Here is a 16,558-nt window from a genome sequence, read left to right as displayed (position 1 = left end):
GGATTTCACTGCGTGTCCAGAGCCCCATGAGCCCCAGGAAGACAGGGAGCCCCGCAGTGTCACAGGATCCAGGATGGAGACCACGGAGGAGACCCCCCTGCTTGGGCCCCATGTCTCTCCCCACCTCGAGTGGGCACGGGAAGCCAAACAAGAGATGGTCCCTGCTCCCTACCCGGATCGAGGGCCCCTCAAAAACTCGGTGACCCATCTTTCCTTTGTATATCACATTTACTGACTTTCCCCAGCTCCCCGCCCCAGGATGCACTGGCCGCACGGCTGGGTGGGGCTCTCGCCTTCCCGGTGCGGGCAGCCAGGTGGGCATGAGCCCCACGCCGTCTGGAGAGCTGCCCAGCGCGCCGGCGGGCAGAGCCGGTCAGCCCTAACAGGGGTCCTCGCTCAGGCATAACAGCAGTGCCAGACAGGCGTAGAGTGTACACGTGTGGTCCCGGGCCCCTGGCTCCCAGCACACCTGGGGGTCGTCCACCTGCAGCTCGAGGCCGCACTCCTCCAGCAAGAGCCAGGCAGGTGCCTCTGCGTCCCAGCTGCCGTCCAGGAGCCCCTGTGGCAGGGACACAGTCCTGCGCTCCTGCCAGGGGGTGCTCTGCTCCAAAATGCTCTGCACCTGGTAGGACAGGGTGGGGGCTTGTCCGTGAGCAGCTCTTCCCCCGCCGCCCCAGCATCCAGCACCCGCCCGCAGCACTCCATCCTAGAACACCTGGGGCCCCTCAGCACAGCGGCCCCTTCTCCCTGCCATCTGTGCTCTCTTACCAGCTTGAAGGGCCGGGACAGCTCTCCTGTCTCCAGGACTTTTGTGAGCAGCTTGAGCTGGGTTTCATTCAGCCCTGGGAGGAGACTTGAGGTAAGAAGGGTGCAGAAAGCCCAGCTGGAGAAGCCCGCATCTTGCCCCGACCTGCCCCGCCCCAGCAGCGGCTCACCAGTCAGCAAGTCCACCAGGTAGAGAACGGGTCTGGCAAGTTGCTCTTCTAGCGCTCTGGAGGTATGCACCAGGCACTCGAGGACGGCGCCCACCGGACCTTCCAGGGGTGCCACCCACCCACAGAACAGGCCCTGTTCCAGCTGCGGACACAGGGAGGGGCCGTGAGCCCGATGGGCCGGGCGCACCACCCCCCCCCCGCACCCACTCCAGCAGGCCCACTCACCGCCTCCTCCAGGGTTTGCAGGGCTGGCTCCTCCTGCAGCACCCGCACCAGGCCTGCCAGCAGCTGGTCACACAGGCCCCTGGACAAGCCCCGCAGGCGCTCGGCCTGGGTCCCCACCTCTGCCAGCAGGCCCTGGAAGTCTTCTGTGACTGCCACCGAGTCCTCGCCAAACCCGTCTGCGGGGAGAAGGCTGGAACTGCCCAGCTGCCCACAGGCCCCAGGAGAGCCCTGGTCGGGAAGGGCAGACTCCCAGGGGCAGAAAGGAGGTCCCCAAGGGTTCCAGGGTTGTCAAGAAGGTACTGACCCGACTGTATTTTGGAGCTTGCGCTGCTCATGGGCTTGCGATCTGGAAGGGACAGAGTTCGGATGGCGTGCAAGCCCCTGGGCCCTCACAACCCATTGCCACCACCCCAACACTGGCAGCCCGGGCGGGTGTGAGGCTGTGCCAGGCGGGTGTCAGCGCTGCCTTGTAGCTGCCCCGCCCAGGCTGTGTGTGCACGTGTGTGTCCATGCATGTGCGTGCACATGTCTGTATATGTGTGTCCGTGCATGCCTGCACATGTGTGTCTGTACATGTGTGTGGATGTGTCCATGTGTGTGCATGTGTCCATGCATGTGTATGCCTGTCCATGCACGTGTGCATGTGTGCCTGTGTGTCTGTACATGTGTGTGCGTGTATGTGTGCACATGTGTGCGTGTCCATACATGCATGTGGATGTGTCCATGCATGTGTGCATGTGTCCATGTGTGGGTGTCTGTGCACGTGTATGTGTATCCGTGTGTGTGCGTGTCTGTGCACGTGTATGCATGTGTCTGTGCATGTGTGCGTGTCTGCATGTGTATATGTATGCATGCATGTGCGCATGTGTCTATGCATGTGTGTGTGTGTGTATGTGTCTACTCCCACGCCTGGTCCTCAGGAGCCTCTCTGCTGAGCTGAGCTGTGCAGAGGCCCCGTCTGGGGGCGCCCACAGGTCTCACCTTTCTTGGACTGCTTGAAGGTCCTCTGCTTCTTGTTCGGGAAGAAGAGGACATCTGGCAGCCAGAGCAGAGATGGGGGACAGGTTGGCCGGTGACCCAAGCCTCCCCTCACCCACTGGGGCCACCCTGCACCGTTGGCCCCGCGTGTCCCAACCTCCCACTTCCCAGAGCATGGGCTCCTGGGCTCCTGGGCTCCTGGGCCCCCTCGGCCCCCCCGGCCCCCTCGGCCCCCTCGGCCTGGGAAGCAGTCCAGCCAGGTGCTTGCGGCAACCCAGCCAACTGGCAGGTCATCCCCTGCTTCCCTGCCTATCTGTCCTGGAGCCTGGGCCCCAGAAGTCACCCCAGCCCCAGCTCACCCCAGTCAGGGCCGATAACCAGCTGGGCCACCTCGAACGCGAGGATGCTGCCTGAGGGGATGGTGACTGTCTTCTTCCGCCTCAGATGGCCCTGGCCCTGCGGGGTGGATGTGGGCTCAGGACGGGGCTCTGGGTTGTGGGGCTGGGTAGGCTGGGTGCTGGGGCTGGGGGTCTGCCTGGGGGCACCCCCTCCTGCCTCCCCAGCCCATACCACACACCTGGAGGGACAGGGCTCCAGGCAGGGAAAACTGGCCGGAGCCCTCCTGCTTATAGATCCAGGTGACTGTCACCTCCTTCTGTGTCTGCAGCACCTCTGTCACCACGAATATGTCGTTGCCACAGTTCCGCAGCTGCTCTAGGATTTTGTGCTGGGGCTGCCGCAGGCGCCTGTAGCAAGTGGTTGGTCTGGAAGCTGCAGGGGTGTGTCGGGCCCTCCCCACCCCCGGGTCATGGGACCAGCTTCCCTCCTGGGACCTCAGCCTTTGTGCCAGCCCCAGGGTGGCCAGAAGCTCTGTGGGTGCCCAGAGACAGGGTTCCCATCCTTCCCTCCCTGGGGGCTCCCGACAGTGTTTGTGGGAGGGGTAGCCTGTGGGGAGAGGGGGCACAAGACCCAGGCGTGCCAAGTGGACATCCGCAGAACCTCCAGATGCAGCCAGAGCAGAGATGGGGGGCCTGGCACAGACGCTCTGGGACTCCTGACGCCCCAGGCTGTGACCCGGTGGCTGCCTGGGGTTGGCAGGTCCCCCCCGGGGCTCACCTCTCTTGGCGCATGGTGTCCCAGGTGTTGGGGACCACTCGCAGCGTACACACGTTCATCGAGGTGCTGAGGTTGTCAGCCACTGTCGCCTCCCCTGCCAGCTGCACCTGTCCTGGGGGTGCCAGCTCCACAGAGCCCTGCAGCTGCCCGTCCACGAAGTCGCACACGTGGAAGGGGCCGTCACATTTCACAGCTAGAGCCAGACCAGAGCTGAGGCCCCTGTCTTCCCACCTGCCACCCATCCCACCTGGGCAGACGGCCTGGAAGGCAGGAAGCCCGAGGCCCAGCGCGGGCAGCAGGCCGGCCAGCTGACACCCTTCCCACCAGGCTGGGTACCTGGTTCTGGGTCATTAGGCTCCAGAATGTCCCTGATGGACAGGTTGATGCACTTGTAGCGGGGTTTCCAGAACCACAGTCTTGAGAGCTTCCTGGCCAGCAAGCAGTAGGGCTGGAAGCTGGTGGAGCTCCGCAGACTGTCCACGGGGATGAGCTTGCCTCTGTGGTCCAGCTCCCGGATCACGCTCTTGATCACTCCCTCAAAGGCAGATCCCATTGCTCCTGAGGAGGACAGGGGGCTCAGCTGTTCTGCTCTCGGGGCTGGAAGAGGGGGCGGGACACCTTTGGTCCTGGATGCCCTGACAGGCAGCGTCTACCCTGCCAGGCACTCGACTGTCTCTCCGCGGGGCTGGTGGGCACCTCTAGGCGGGATGGCATTCGCAGCCCTCGGCAGGGCTCAGGCCATTCACACCATCTGTACCGTAGCCAGAGGGCCCGGGCGGGGGGGCCCAGGAGAGCACTGGGGCTCTCAGTGCTTGGGGGGGTGGGGGGCGGCCGTCAGCCACCCACAGAGACCTTTGTCACTTTGTCCACCCAACGTGGCTTAGAGCCACTCACAAAAAGCAGCCACGGAGGGAGGGAAGGGCAAAGCAGGAGAGTGACGCCAGGACAGTGCTCTACAGCAGCCCGGTCCCTGGCTGAAGCATCCCGAGGGCAGGGAAAGAAATGGGAAGCAACGAGCTTCTGGACACTGGGCACAGGGGCCCGCAGCCTGGCGCAGCCACAGCGTCCCCCGCTTCCCAGGACGTCCTCGGGGCTTTCTCTGTGCCCGGAGTTCCATGAGCCGCCCGTCCAAGGCTGAGGCCTCAGGGACCAGAGGCCAAAGCAGGCCTGACCCCGGGACACGGGAGGCCTGGACCCCAGGCGGGGGAGCCGGCCGGCCCCAGCCACTGCGGTGGGTCAGTGCTGGTCCGTGTGTGGAGGAGGCCGGGGTGCCTGGGAGGCCCCCCCAGAGTCAAGCCCAAACCCAGATGGGCTTCCGAGAGGACTCAGACTTCCCCAAAGGGTCTGGGTCTACAGGGAGCCGGGGAGGGGCCGTGAGCAGGTGGTGCCCCAAAGAGCAGGCATCGCCCCTGCTCAGCGCGAGCCACCGCCCCACCCCACCCCCACCAGGTAGAGGGAACGCACTGGGCACGGGGAGCAGCTCACCGTGACTGTCACCCCCGGCTCCAGGCCCCTGACAGGAAGCAAGTCCTCCCCAAGACCAGGGCGGTGCTGCTCTGCTGGGGAGCCTCCGAGCAAGCGTAGCCGGCGCCCGGACCCAAAAGTGAAACTTTGGCCTCGTGACGCCAGCAGCCACTCCCGGAAACACCCCAGCCCGCAACTGGGGGGCCCCCCCCCGCCCGCCCAGCCGCCCAGCCCCGCGGCCTCGCCTCCAGCCGCAGCGCTTCTGAGGTTTCCTTCCTACGCTCGGTCCGTCGACGTTTCTGCAGAGAAAATGTTCAGAGGGTCATTCAGAGGGTCAGCGAGCGCGGCCCGGGCGGGGGGGGGGGGGGGGGGGGGGAGGGGCGCACAGCAGGGCGCAGGGGGCCACGGGCCGGACGCCACAGGGGCGCTCGCTCAGCATCGTTGGCAAAACCTAAACGGAGAAGCAGCCACAGGTCGTGAGCCCGGGAAGCGGCTGGGCGCGGGGCTGGGGGACAGCCCGTAGGTACCCCGTTTCTTTGGAGGAGACGAAAGGCTCTGAGGTCGGCCGTGGCGCTGCTGTCACGACTCCAGACGCGCTGAAGCGAGTCGTATGCCGCGTGGACCGCTCGTCCATACAGCTGTTGCTGAGAAAACCTGCAGTCAGGAGTTTTTTTTTTTTCTTTAAGATTTTATTTATGTGTGTGTGTGAGAGAGAGAGAAAGAGAGAGAGAGAGAGAGAGGCAGAGACCCAGGCAGAGGGAGAAGCAGGCTCCTCGTGGGGAGCCCGACGTGGGACTCGATCCGGGACCCCAGGATCATGCCCCCGGCTGATGGGGGCGCTAAACCACTGAGCCCCCCGGGGCCGCCCGGGCCGCCCTGGAGTCAGGTTTTCAACATCCAGGCCGTCGTCCCGCTCGTGCTGGGCAGCGACAGTCACGGCCAGGGCAGGACAGCCAGAGGGAGCCCCGCGGGCTCCCCCTCCCGCGCTCCCAGCCCTGACACCCTGGAGGCCACTGCCGCCGGGAGCAGGAGGCTCCAAGAGCCTGAGCGGGGAGCCCGCGTGTGCGCTATTTGCGCTTGCACACGTGCGTGCCTGTACGCATGTGTCGTGTGCATACCTGTGTGGGGGCCGCGGCTGCTGATGCTGGGCCGCCGTCCCGCCTGGGGCCTGTCTCCTCCGGCACAGTCTGCTGCTTCCCCTGCTCCCGCGTGGCCGCCCCCAGGGCCCTGGGTCCGAGGCGGAGGAGCCGGCGGGGCGTCCGTGGGCAGGCTGCCGTGCACGCGTGTGCCCGGAGGCACTTACGGGGCTGCCACGGCCCTGATGGGGGGAGGGCGGGGGCCGGGGCAGGGCTGCCGCGATTCCTCTTTCGGTTTTAGTTTCTGCCAATAACCAAAATACGAGGCACTGGCCAAGCCCAGCCCACTGCGTGTCTATCTCCCAGGCTCCTGGCTTCCGGCGAGGACAGAGGTCAGCCCTGGCACGGCCTGTGGGGATGAGAGGTGGGAGGGGCTGCCTCTGTGTCCTGTCCCCTCCCTGGCTCCCATTCAAGAGGGGAAGGGTGGCCAGCAGGACACTTTGAGGGCCAGGAACTTCAGGGTGACACTATGTCCTCCTCAAGCCCACCCTATGTTACATGGTCACAGGTGAGGCTGCCCTGGCCAAGGCCCTGGGGATGGCAGGTTGTGACCCCAGACGGGGAGGCCACGGGCACCTCGGGCTGTGTGCGGGGCCTGGGGGTAACCCAGAGCACTGGGTGGAGGGCACCGCCCCAGGTGCACCCCGGCCCGGGCGTTGGGGGCACACAGGGCAGGCCCCAGCACCCCCGGCACAAGCAGCCCAGGGCCGGCTGCAGCCGGTGGCGACTGTTACAGGGGCGTACCTGGAAGTCTGCGCCCACGCCTTCCGCAGCCTCCCCACCAGCCCCCATCACTGCTTCTGCCCTGTGCCCACGTCTCTGTCCAGCCCCCTGGGCCACTGGGGTCCCTCGCTCCAAAAATCGGTCAGGATTAGAGACTTCCCTGTGGCGGCAGCCCAGGGCCAAGAGAGTGCTGAGTGCAGACGAAGTCCCAGAAGTCTTCTAGAATTAAGTCCCCCCTCACCCTGGCATCCCTCCCGCTCCATCCCCATGGCCACCCGGGGGGTCAGTAGCTATGGGCCTTGGGGCACAACTGCAATGACCTGGCCAGCAGTCGCTCAGTCAACGTTGTGTGGATCTCAGGGCAGCGGGGTCAGCTGCAGAGCAGGGCGGGCTGGGCTCAGGGGCGGCTCAGGGGCACCCAGGGGTCTGGGGGCAAGGGCAGCAGGAAGGCCCCTGCACTGGGCCCTGCAGTGACCTGTCTGGTTTGCTGGGCTTTCTGCCTGCCACAGTGGGGGCCGCAGGACCCTATCCCGCCCCAACGGGACCTCTGCAGGAGGAAGCAGCCCCCTTGCTCACACTCCTGGTTTTCTGGGCCTTACTTCACTGCCCCAGCTGGGAGGAGCGCTCACTGCCCGAATCCAGGCATCGCTGGGGCAGGAGGGGAGTAGTTACTGGCAGGCCCCGCTTGAGGTTTGCTTAGGTCCAGATATGTGGGTTGTCCCCGAGCATATTATTTTTAATTTTTTAAAATTTTTATTTATTTATGATAGTCACAGAGAGAGAGAGAGACAGAGACAGAGACAGAGACATGGGCAGAGGGAGAAGCAGGCTCCATGCACCGGGAGTCCGACGTGGGATTCGATGCCGGGTCTCCAGGATTGCGCCCTGGGCCAAAGGCAGGCATCAAACCGCTGCGCCACCCAGGGATCCCTGTCCCCAAGCATATTGTGGAAACGCTGTGGTTTAGGGCACAGTAGACCCCAACACCTTTCTTCCATACTGGACCTGGCTAAGAGTCTGAGGGTCATGCGTTTTAGCGAGGGTTAGGTGTGGGAGGTGATGCTGGGGTGACACAGGGATCCCCAGGTCCTTGGAGGCAGCCGTCTCCCGCAGGGACACCTGCTCCCTTCCCTCTGGGATGAAAGGCGAGGGGGCGTCCATGGGGTCGCGGTCCCAGCCTGCCAAGCGCCTGTTCCCCCCCCCCCCCCCAAGGCCTGGAAAGCCTGGCTCCCACCTGCGCGCAGCTCCAGAGGGAAGGAGTTGGCAGGAGGGGTGGGAGTGCCGGGGAGGGTGGAAGGAGGCGGGTAGCAGGACGGATGTGACACCTTGACGTTCCTTGAGAACACGTCTGGTATGGCTACGCTGCGCTCTCCTTACTAGGTGCACCTGCGGGCAGCTTTGTGCTGTGGCCGAAGCAGCAGCGCAGGAGAGTGGCAGCTGGGCGTGGGGAAGGTGGGGAGCAGCAGGCCTCACTCCAGGGCTTGTCTGCTGAGCGTCTGTCCTGTCCGGTGGAGATCGCGGGCCGCCCCTGCCCGCCCCCGGCAGCCCTCTGGGAGGGTGCGGCTCAGGTCAGGGCTGGGGGGCGGCGAGAAAGGCTGCGGGAGGGGGGTGGTCAGCAGGAAGCAAGCACTGCGGGGAGACGGCAGCCGGCCGGGACACGCGGGGCTCAGGAGGGCCCAGGACGGACACCTGCCTCCAGAAGTGACCCCTGAAGACGGTTGTCGTGGGAACTGGCTGTGCTGATGTCCTGACACCAGAGCGGCGCCTGGCCTGCTGGGAAGGGCTACAGTGTGCTCGGTGTGTGATCATAGAGAATGCGCCACGTCTCGGGGCCTGGGGGCTGTCAGTGAAGCCTCTGCCTTGGGCTCAGGTCAGGATCTCGGGTCCTGGGATCGAGCCCCACGTCAGGCTCCCTGCTCAGCACAGAGTCTGCTTCTCCTTCTCCCACTCCCCCTGCTTGCTCTTTCTCTCTCTCAAATAAAAAAAAAATGTCCTGTTGCATTTTTAGAAAAGATTTTATTCATAGAGACACACACAGAACGAGAGAGAGGCAAAGACCCAGGCAGAGGGGGAAGCAGGCTCTATGCAGGGAGCCCGATGCGGGACTCGATCCCGGGACCCCGGGGTCATGCCCTGGACTGATGGCGGCCTAAACCGCTGGGCCACCGGGGCTGCCCTGTCCTGTTGCATTTTGAGGAGAGTTCCTAAAAACGAAATTACTCGAAAAACCCTCAGGGCCTTGGCGCACATTTCAAGCTGCCTTTCGTTAAGGCTTTGCCGATGTCCGGAGCAGTGTGCGTTTCTGTGCCCCCCACCCCCCGTGCCAACACTGACCCCAGTGTTTCCATTTTTGCCAGTTTGAGGAGCGTCAACGAGTTTTGAGCGTAACTGTTAGGATCAGTTTTGGTGAGTTAGCTGGGGCAGCAGGACGTCCTCGCTAGTTTCTCACCCCGGGGACAATCCCCAAGGCTGTGCCCTCTGGGGGTGGCTGGGCTCTCCTCTCCGCCACCGCAGGACTGGACCACTCGTCCCTTAACAGAAGAGAACAGGCTTAGGGCCAGACTCGCGAATCTCAGGAAATACCCCCACCTCAGTGGCGTGACCGACACCCACTGAGTCAAGCATAAACGTGGGAGTCGTCCTGAATTACGCCATCTAGGCTGGACACAGCGGAAGTGGGCCGCCCCTGCCCCCGGGCATCGGTGGGTTCACGGCTGCCGCTGGCTACCAGTCCTGTCACGTGTTTGGCAGGTGGCTGACGGTGAGAGCGCTGGCCCTGGCAGAGCTGCGCGGTTCTGTCCTCCACCGGGCCAGGGCCACCGCCGCCTTCAGGGGGTGATGGTTGTAGGAATCTCAAGGGAAGCAACGCAGGACGAGCCAAAGGACCCAAGGGAGTGCTTCTCAGGAGCCCTGTGACGACTCCCTCCCCTGCCCTCAGGGTTTTGGCAAGTGCGCAGGGCACCCTGGGCTGGTCCGTGCAGCCTCCCGCCTAGGGCGCCTAGGCTGCCTGTGGGGGAGGAGGGCAGGGGGTGGGACAGAGCACGGACAGGCCGGTGGTGCCTGCAGAGGGACCAGAAAGGGCGCAGGAAGCAAAGATGGTTCCAGATAGATTCCACTCCTCAAAGGCCTCTGGGATGGGAGGGACGCCCGGCTGCGGTTCCACCCGCCGCTTCTCAGCCTGGCACAAGCCCCCCGAGAGGCTGCGAGTGTCCACCGCTGTGGCTGTCTGCGGAGCGAGGGGGGGGCTCAGCGGGGGCTCAGCGGGGGGGGGCTCAGCGGGGGGGGCTCAGCGGGGGCTCAGCGGGGGCTCAGCGCGGGGGGCTCAGCGGGGGCTCAGCGGGGGCTCAGCGGGGGGGGCTCAGCGGGGGCTCAGCGGGGGGCTCAGCGGGGGCTCAGCGAGGGGCTCAGCGGGGGCTCAGCGGGGGCTCAGCGGGGGGGGCTCAGCGGGGGCTCAGCGGGGGAGCACCCGCCTCGGCCCAGGGCGTGACCCCGGGGTCCCGGATCGAGTCCCGCGTCGGGCTCCGTGCAGGGAGCCTGCTCCTCCCTCTGCCCGGGTCTCCGCCTCTCTCTGTCATTCATAAATAAGTAAAATCTTAAAAAAATAACCGTACGGTCGGTGCTGCGGTGCCAGCGCCGTGGGCCACGCTTTTCCTGCTCCTGCGGTCGCTCTTCCTTCCGCAGGCGGCCCCGCCCCGGCCGGCTTCCTCCGTCCTCGGCCCCCGCCGCCGCCCCGGCCCCGCCGCCGGCCCCCGCGCAGCCTCTAGGTTCGGCTGCGGAGCGTCCGGCCCCACCTGCCTTCTCCGCCGCCCTCCCGGGCTCGCCCTCCGCGGCTCGCGGGTCGTGCGAGGTCGGGCCACGCGGCGGCGCCGCTTCCCGACGCGACCTCGGGGCGCCGCGGGGCTGCTCCGCCGCCCACCACGCCCCCTCCCTCCCGGCTCGCGGCCCCGCGACCAGGCTGCGAGCCTGCGTTCGCCCGTTTCCGCCGACACACCGAGGCTCTCCCGCTGTCGGCGGCTGCTCCTCCCGCCCCGACCCACGGAGCAGCGTTAGCAGCCCCACCGGCCGCCCCCGCGGAGCCCGCACAGCCCCACCGTACGGCAGAGGGGGGCGCGGGGACCCCAGGCCCTCCGCGGCCCCGCCCCTCCGCGGCCCCGCCCCTCCGCGGCCCCGCCCCTCCGCGGCCCCGCCCCTCCGCGGCCCCGCCCCTCCGCGGCCCCGCCCCTCCGCGGCCCCGCCCCTCCGCGGCCCCGCCCCGAGAGCTAGCGCCGCTCGCCGGCGCTCCCTACTGACGTCACCCGCCCCTCGCTCTGCGCAGGCGCGGCCCCGCCTTTCCGCGGGCGTCGCCAGGACAACGGCGCGTCCCCCGAGGCCCCGCCAACGCCCCGGCCTGGCTGGCAGTGCGCAGTCTCCGCGCTCCCGCGGGCCCCGCCCCGCTCCCGCCCCGCTCCCGCCCCGGCCGGCCCCGGCCCGGCCCGACTCCGCCCCGCCCCGCCCCGCCCGCGGGGGGAAAAACAGTCGCGCGGCGATGACGTGGCGGGGGCCTGGCCGGGCGTCGCGGACTCCGGAGATGGAGGAAAAGGAGCAATTGCGGCGACAGATCCGCCTGCTGCAGGGTGGGTCGGGCCGGCCCGGGCCCCGCGTCCTTCCCTGTGCCCTTGCTGCGCGGCGAGCCCTGCCCGCCCCCGGAGGGCGTCGCTCCCCGCCTGCGCTGCCGGCGGCGGGGCGGGCGGGCGGGGGGGCCCGGAGGGGGCGGCCGGGGTCGGTCGGCGCCCGGGTTTCGGCGGACGGTTAGTGCGGGTCCCGGCGGCGGCGGGCGGTCGCCTAGTAACCGCGGGGGGCGTCCGCCAGCCCCTCGCCCGGCGCCCCTCGGCCCGGCCGGGACCTGTGCCTCGGCTCCTGCCCTGCGTGGCCCGGCCCGGCCCCGGCTTCCGCTTCCCAACGCGCTTCCCGATCCCCGTCTGCGGGGATCGTCCTCAAGACTCCGGCCTTGGAAGGCGGCCGTGGGAGGGGCCGGGCGGGGTCCAGCTGCCCGGGCTTCGTGGGCTCCTGGCCTGCGTGCGCGGGCGCCACCGGGCCTGCGCCGGGGAGGACCTGATGGGGGGGCGGGACCTGTGACGGGGGGGTGGGGGGGGACAGGACCTGTGACGGGGAGGGGGGGACAGGACCTGTGACGGGGGGTGGGGGGGGACAGGACCTGTGACGGGGGTGGGGGGGGACAGGACCTGTGATGGGGGGTGGGGGGGGACAGGACCTGTGACGGGGGGGTGGGGGGGGACAGGACCTGTGACGGGGGTGGGGGGGACAGGACCTGTGACGGGGGGTGGGGGGGACAGGACCTGTGACGGGGGTGGGGGGGGACAGGACCTGTGATGGGGGGTGGGGGGGGACAGGACCTGTGATGGGGGGTGGGGGGGGACAGGACCTGTGACGGGGGTGGGGGGGGACAGGACCTGTGACGGGGAGGGGGGGACAGGACCTGTGATGGGGGGTGGGGGGGGACAGGACCTGTGACGGGGGGTGGGGGGGGACAGGACCTGTGACGGGGGTGGGGGGCAGGACCTGTGACGGGGGGTGGGGGGGGACAGGACCTGTGACGGGGGGTGGGGGGGGACAGGACCTGTGACGGGGGGTGTGGGGGGGGACAGGACCTGTGATGGGGGGGGGACAGGACCTGTGACGGGGGGTGTGGGGGGGGACAGGACCTGTGACGGGGGGTGTCGGGGGGGGACAGGACCTGTGACGGGGGTGGGGGGGGACAGGACCTGTGATGGGGGGGGGACAGGACCTGTGACGGGGGGTGGGGGGGGACAGGACCTGTGACGGGGGGTGGGGGGGGACAGGACCTGTGACGGGGGGTGGGGGGGGACAGGACCTGTGACGGGGGGTGTGGGGGGGGACAGGACCTGTGACGGGGGGTGTGGGGGGGGACAGGACCTGTGACGGGGGGTGTGGGGGGGGACAGGACCTGTGACGGGGGGTGTGGGGGGGGACAGGACCTGTGACGGGGGGTGTGGGGGGGGACAGGACCTGTGACGGGGGGTGTCGGGGGGGACAGGACCTGTGACGGGGGGTGTCGGGGGGGACAGGACCTGTGACGGGGGGTGTCGGGGGGGACAGGACCTGTGACGGGGGGTGGGGGGGGACAGGACCTGTGACGGGGGGTGGGGGGGGGACAGGACCTGTGACGGGGGGTGTCGGGGGGGGACAGGACCTGTGACGGGGGTGGGGAGGGGACAGGACCTGTGACGGGGGGTGTGGGGAGGGGACAGGACCTGTGACGGGGGGTGTCGGGGGGGGACAGGACCTGTGACGGGGGGTGTCCGGGGGGGGGACAGGACCTGTGACGGGGGGTGTCCGGGGGGGGGACAGGACCTGTGACGGGGGTGTGGGGGAACAGGACCTGTGACGGGGGTGTGGGGGGACAGGACCTGTGATGGAGGGTGGGGGGGGACAGGACCTGTGATGGGGGGTGAGGGGACGGGACTTGTGATGGGAGGTTGTCGGGGGGCCCACTGCCAGCCTGCACCCCCCTGCACCATGGTAGCTATGCAGGAGCTTCCTAGGATATATTGAGTGACACCCCACCTTAGAGGACGGTTGAACCCATTTCATATTCCAAAAATTAGGGGTGATATGGGTGCATCTTCAGGATGAAAAACCAGAAATAGGACTGGAGTAGAACGTGTGGGAAAAGGCTCACGGAAAACAGAGGAGGGAGTTTGGGCTGAACTGTCCTCGGTTCTCAGGCACGAGGGGCTGCCTGTCCTTGCTGGGGACCCACAGGCCCAGGAGTGAGGGGGTCTGTGCGGTGTCCTGTCAGCTGTGCGCTGCCAGAGGACTGTTGTGATTTTACTTTCACCCCCTGGCTAATCGAGCCTGTGATTCCGCCTTCTCAGGTCTGATCGATGACTACAAAAACCTCCACGGCAATGCCTCTGCTCCGGGCACCGCAGCTGCTTCCCGGTGGCAACCACCTGCTTACAACAGCAGCAGGTCCTTCAGTGCCTGCTACCCTCGTCCAAGCCGGAGGGGCTTCCCCCTGAACCACGGGCCCGCGTGGCGCAAGAAGTACTCGCTTGTGAATCGGCCCCCGGGATCTTCAGACCCACCGGGTGACTGTGCTGTGCAGCCGCCCCTCAGGGCCGAGGGCAGCCAGGGTCCTGACCCCCAGCAGTATGTCCTGGAGAGGCAGGTGCAGCTTAGTCCAGATCAGAACATGGTTATCAAGATCAAACCGCCATCGAAACCGGGCTCGGCTAGCACTGCAGGGGTCCCCCGGGGCTCCTTGGAAGAATATGAGAACCCCCCCTGGAGCGACCACAGGCCTCAGGAGGGGGCAGGCGAGCCCCCTGGTGGGCAGCGGCAACCCTCAAAGCCAGGAAGAGTCAAGGGGAGCTGCAGTGCAGAGGACCCCCTTCTGGTCTGCCAGAAGGAGCCCGGCAAGCCCCGGGTGGTAAAGTCTGTGAGCAGCATGAGCGACAGCCCCTCCGAGCCCCGGCGGACTGTCAGTGAGAGTGCTGTTGCCGTCAAGGCTCGCCTCGTGTCCTCCGGTGTGCCCCAGCGCAGTGGCATGGCTGTGGGACGGAAGGTGGCCTCACACTCTGTGGCCAGCTGTGTCGCACAGCTCTTTGGAGACGGGAGAGTGAACGCTGGCCATCCAGATCAGCCGGCTTCCTCTGGCTTGGTGGCAGGCCCTGCTAGACCAGCTTCTGGACCCAGGCAGGCCCGAGAGTCCTCTCTGCTTGCATCCTGTCGAACCACCAAGTTCCGAAAAAACAACTACAAGTGGGTGGCTGCTTCAGCGAAGAGCCCCCGGGCCACTCGGAGGGCCCTCAGCCCCAGAGCAGCCTCAGAGAACGTGTGCAAGGCCCCCTTTGGCACAGAGGAACAGGTGGAGAAGCCACAGCTCCGAGCTGACCCGGATGCTAAGCCCAGGAGGGCGGCTGTGTCCTCCACGCCCGGGGCCTCCCCCAGCAAGTACAAGTGGAAGGCCTCCAGCCCCTCGGTCTCCTCGTGCTCCTCCTTCCGTTGGCAGTCGGAAGCTGGCAGCAAGGACCATGCCTCCCAGCTCTCTCCAGTCCCATCTCGGTCCCCCCCGGGGGACAGACCAGCAGTAGGATCCAGCAGTTTGAAGCCCCTCTTCAGTGAGACCCCACTGTCAGCTTACAAAGTGAAGAGCCGCACCAAGATCGTCCGGAGGCGGGGTGGTGCTAGGTAGGTGCCCCTGCCGCCACCCTAGGGTTTTGTCCGGGCAGGCAGGGGACAGGCCTGGGCCTCGAGAGCTGCCTGCTTGGTGTGCAGAGCTGTGGGAGGGCCCACCTGCAGGAGTGGGGGAGGAGGGAAAGGAGCACCACCTGCTACTGGGCCAGCCTGGGTGTGTGTGGTGGCGTTCACATACCCAGTGCGAAGGAGGCTGGGTGCTCTCCCTTAGAGCTGAGTGACGGGGGCTCGGCCAGTGAGGATGGGGGCAGGGCGCCAACAAGCCCGCCCTCTCCTGCTGGTGACAGACCAGAGGCCGCCGGAGCAGCTTTGGTTCTGGGTGCGCAGGGTTTGTGGATGATCGCTTTATACCCAGGCCAGACACGGGGTGAGAGACCGGGGGGCACCGGGGGGAAGTCTGCTCTCTTGGCGGCCAAGGGACCAGGTGAGTCACTGTCTCGCTGAGCACCTGTCACCTCCCTGCTCCTCCACCGTCAAGGACTGTGAGGAGGCCGAAAAGTGGCATCGTGGCTCAGCGCTTGGTCTGGGGTCAGGGCCTCAGTCACGGCAGCCGTTAACACCGTGAGGTGTGTCTCCCGCCCGGGTCTTTCCCGCTGCCTGACTTTGGTCTTTGGCAGCTGCCTGGGGAGGCTGGGGGCCGCTTCTCCTCTGCTGTGGCTCCTCAGGGCCTCCCCCAGCCCCACGGGGAGTTCATCTGCCCTGGGGAGCCACAGGAGACCTGGTGCAGATGCCCCCTGAGGGTATCAAGGTTGGGGCTGCTCCCCCCGGCCCTCACTCCCGGCTCTGAAGGGGAGGAGGAGGGCGACAGCTGTCAGCCGCTGCCGGTTACGTGGGAAGGCTGGGACCACTGGGGCTGGTTGCCTCCTGGGGTGGATCCCGTGCTGCTGGGGCCTGGGTGGGCAAGGGTGAGTGGGGATAGCTCCCACACTGGGGGAGCCCATTGGAAGCTGCCTACTTTTTGTCTCTGCAGCCTTCCTGGGGAGAAGAAGAGCAGCCCCCCACCTGCTGCCACTGCTAAGACCCAGTTCAGCCTGCGGCGGAGGCAGGTCCTCCGGGGAAAGAGCAGCCCCGTTCTCAAGAAGACCCCCAGCAAGGGCCTGATGCAGGTCACCAGGCACCGGCTGTGCTGCCTGCCTCCAGGCCGGGCCCACCTCCCCACCAAAGAAGGTATGACCAGGCGTTGGGGTTCTGGAAAGCTTGCTCAGCCATGTCTGTGAGCCCTGACCTCACCAGCTACCTTGCTCTGTTGGTGCCCCAGCCCGATCGCAGTCAGCCTGCTGGGCAGTGGCTGGCTTGGGCTGGAGAGCGGGGCAAAGGCTGGACCGTTGTACCCTGCTCTGCTGTGGCCAGGTGTGTGGTGGCCTTTGTAGCGTGTCTCTCCTGTACACCTGGTCCTGTCCCTCTTGGTGGAAGGAGCCAGAAAGCGGACGAGAGGGTGGCAGCCATGCACCCTGTGGGGAGGGGAGCTGTGGTTTATACTGCCCGGGGCTCCTGTGCCCTAGGCCTCTGCCACCTGTCCTGGGCCGACAGGCCGGTGGGGCCTCTCTGTTGGTCGCTGCCTCTTCCTCAGGAACCCTGCGCTGGCCTGGGAGGGGTCGGCTTTGCCCGCTTCCTGAGTCGCTGTGAGGGTGACTGGGATTTGGTGAAGGGTGCAGGGGAGGAAGAGCCTTGGGGTCATGGTTCCCTTAAGAAGGACAGCCCCCCGCTATGAGCTGCTGGCCGCACACTGAGGAGCTGGCAGGTGCTGGCCATCTGGGTGGG

At 66.9% G+C, this 16,558-nt stretch overlaps 2 protein-coding genes and 1 long non-coding RNA gene across 12 annotated transcripts in view; 1 reads left to right on the top strand and 2 right to left on the bottom strand.

Moving 5' to 3' along the window:
• Positions 1-209: 209 nt before the first annotated feature.
• On the bottom strand, positions 210-6,150 carry GSDMD (gasdermin D). 7 transcript variants are annotated; one of them, XM_072745958.1, is made up of 13 exons: positions 5,837-6,106; positions 5,246-5,372; positions 4,964-5,017; positions 3,591-3,812; positions 3,255-3,447; positions 2,716-2,884; positions 2,498-2,594; positions 2,142-2,195; positions 1,465-1,506; positions 1,161-1,336; positions 936-1,077; positions 769-842; positions 210-622 (listed from the first exon to the last, which is right to left on the bottom strand). In XM_072745958.1, exons 4-13 carry the CDS (start codon positions 3,805-3,807, stop codon positions 380-382), a joined length of 1,407 nt encoding a protein of 468 aa, XP_072602059.1. In that variant the 5' UTR covers positions 3,808-3,812; positions 4,964-5,017; positions 5,246-5,372; positions 5,837-6,106; the 3' UTR covers positions 210-379. The 7 variants fall into 7 exon arrangements, with proteins under 7 accessions (XP_072602059.1, XP_072602060.1, XP_025843337.1 ...); XM_072745959.1 differs by having other exon boundaries at positions 5,246-5,362; positions 5,837-6,021; XM_025987552.2 differs by lacking the exon at positions 4,964-5,017 and having other exon boundaries at positions 5,837-6,150.
• A 1,658-nt stretch (positions 6,151-7,808) lies between these two features.
• LOC140597443 (uncharacterized) lies at positions 7,809-10,697 on the bottom strand. Of its 3 annotated transcripts, none has more exons than XR_011999262.1 (3): positions 10,569-10,697; positions 10,044-10,145; positions 7,809-9,799 (listed from the first exon to the last, which is right to left on the bottom strand). It is a non-coding gene; the product is annotated as an uncharacterized lncRNA (long non-coding RNA). The 3 variants fall into 3 exon arrangements; XR_011999261.1 differs by lacking the exon at positions 10,569-10,697 and adding an exon at positions 10,369-10,553; XR_011999260.1 differs by lacking the exon at positions 10,569-10,697 and having other exon boundaries at positions 7,811-9,108; positions 9,191-9,799; positions 10,044-10,546.
• A 328-nt stretch (positions 10,698-11,025) lies between these two features.
• The window catches only part of ZC3H3 (zinc finger CCCH-type containing 3), an 88,353-nt gene continuing 82,820 nt past the window's right edge, over positions 11,026-16,558 (top strand). The window contains exons 1-3 of one of the 2 annotated variants that reach the window (XM_072745754.1): positions 11,026-11,190; positions 13,474-14,791; positions 15,768-15,964. In XM_072745754.1, the coding sequence (XP_072601855.1) occupies positions 11,103-11,190; positions 13,474-14,791; positions 15,768-15,964 (1,603 nt within the window). In that variant the 5' untranslated portion in view covers positions 11,026-11,102. The remainder of the gene's footprint in view (positions 11,191-13,473; positions 14,792-15,767; positions 15,965-16,558) is intronic. The other variant, XM_072745755.1, reaches the window with a different exon arrangement.

This window comes from Vulpes vulpes, unplaced genomic scaffold, assembly GCF_048418805.1.
Source record: "Vulpes vulpes isolate BD-2025 unplaced genomic scaffold, VulVul3 u000000671, whole genome shotgun sequence".
Classification (NCBI taxonomy): domain Eukaryota; kingdom Metazoa; phylum Chordata; class Mammalia; order Carnivora; family Canidae; genus Vulpes; species Vulpes vulpes.
Note: the sequence above shows the minus strand (reverse complement) of the source record. Positions and strands in the feature narration are given on the sequence as shown.

What these genes read in the sequence shown, in the direction of transcription:
- GSDMD (XM_025987552.2), bottom strand. Translation starts at nt 3,807, where the DNA reads ATGGGATCTGCCTTTGAGGGAGTGATCAAGAGCGTGATCCGGGAGCTG. An exon ending in GCCTAATGACCCAGAACCAG is followed by an intron (nt 3,448 to 3,590) that starts GTACCCAGCCTG and finishes GTCTGGCTCTAG; the next exon opens with CTGTGAAATGTGACGGCCCC. An exon ending in CTTCAAGCAGTCCAAGAAAG is followed by an intron (nt 1,507 to 2,141) that starts GTGAGACCTGTG and finishes TGTCCCTTCCAG; the next exon opens with ATCGCAAGCCCATGAGCAGC.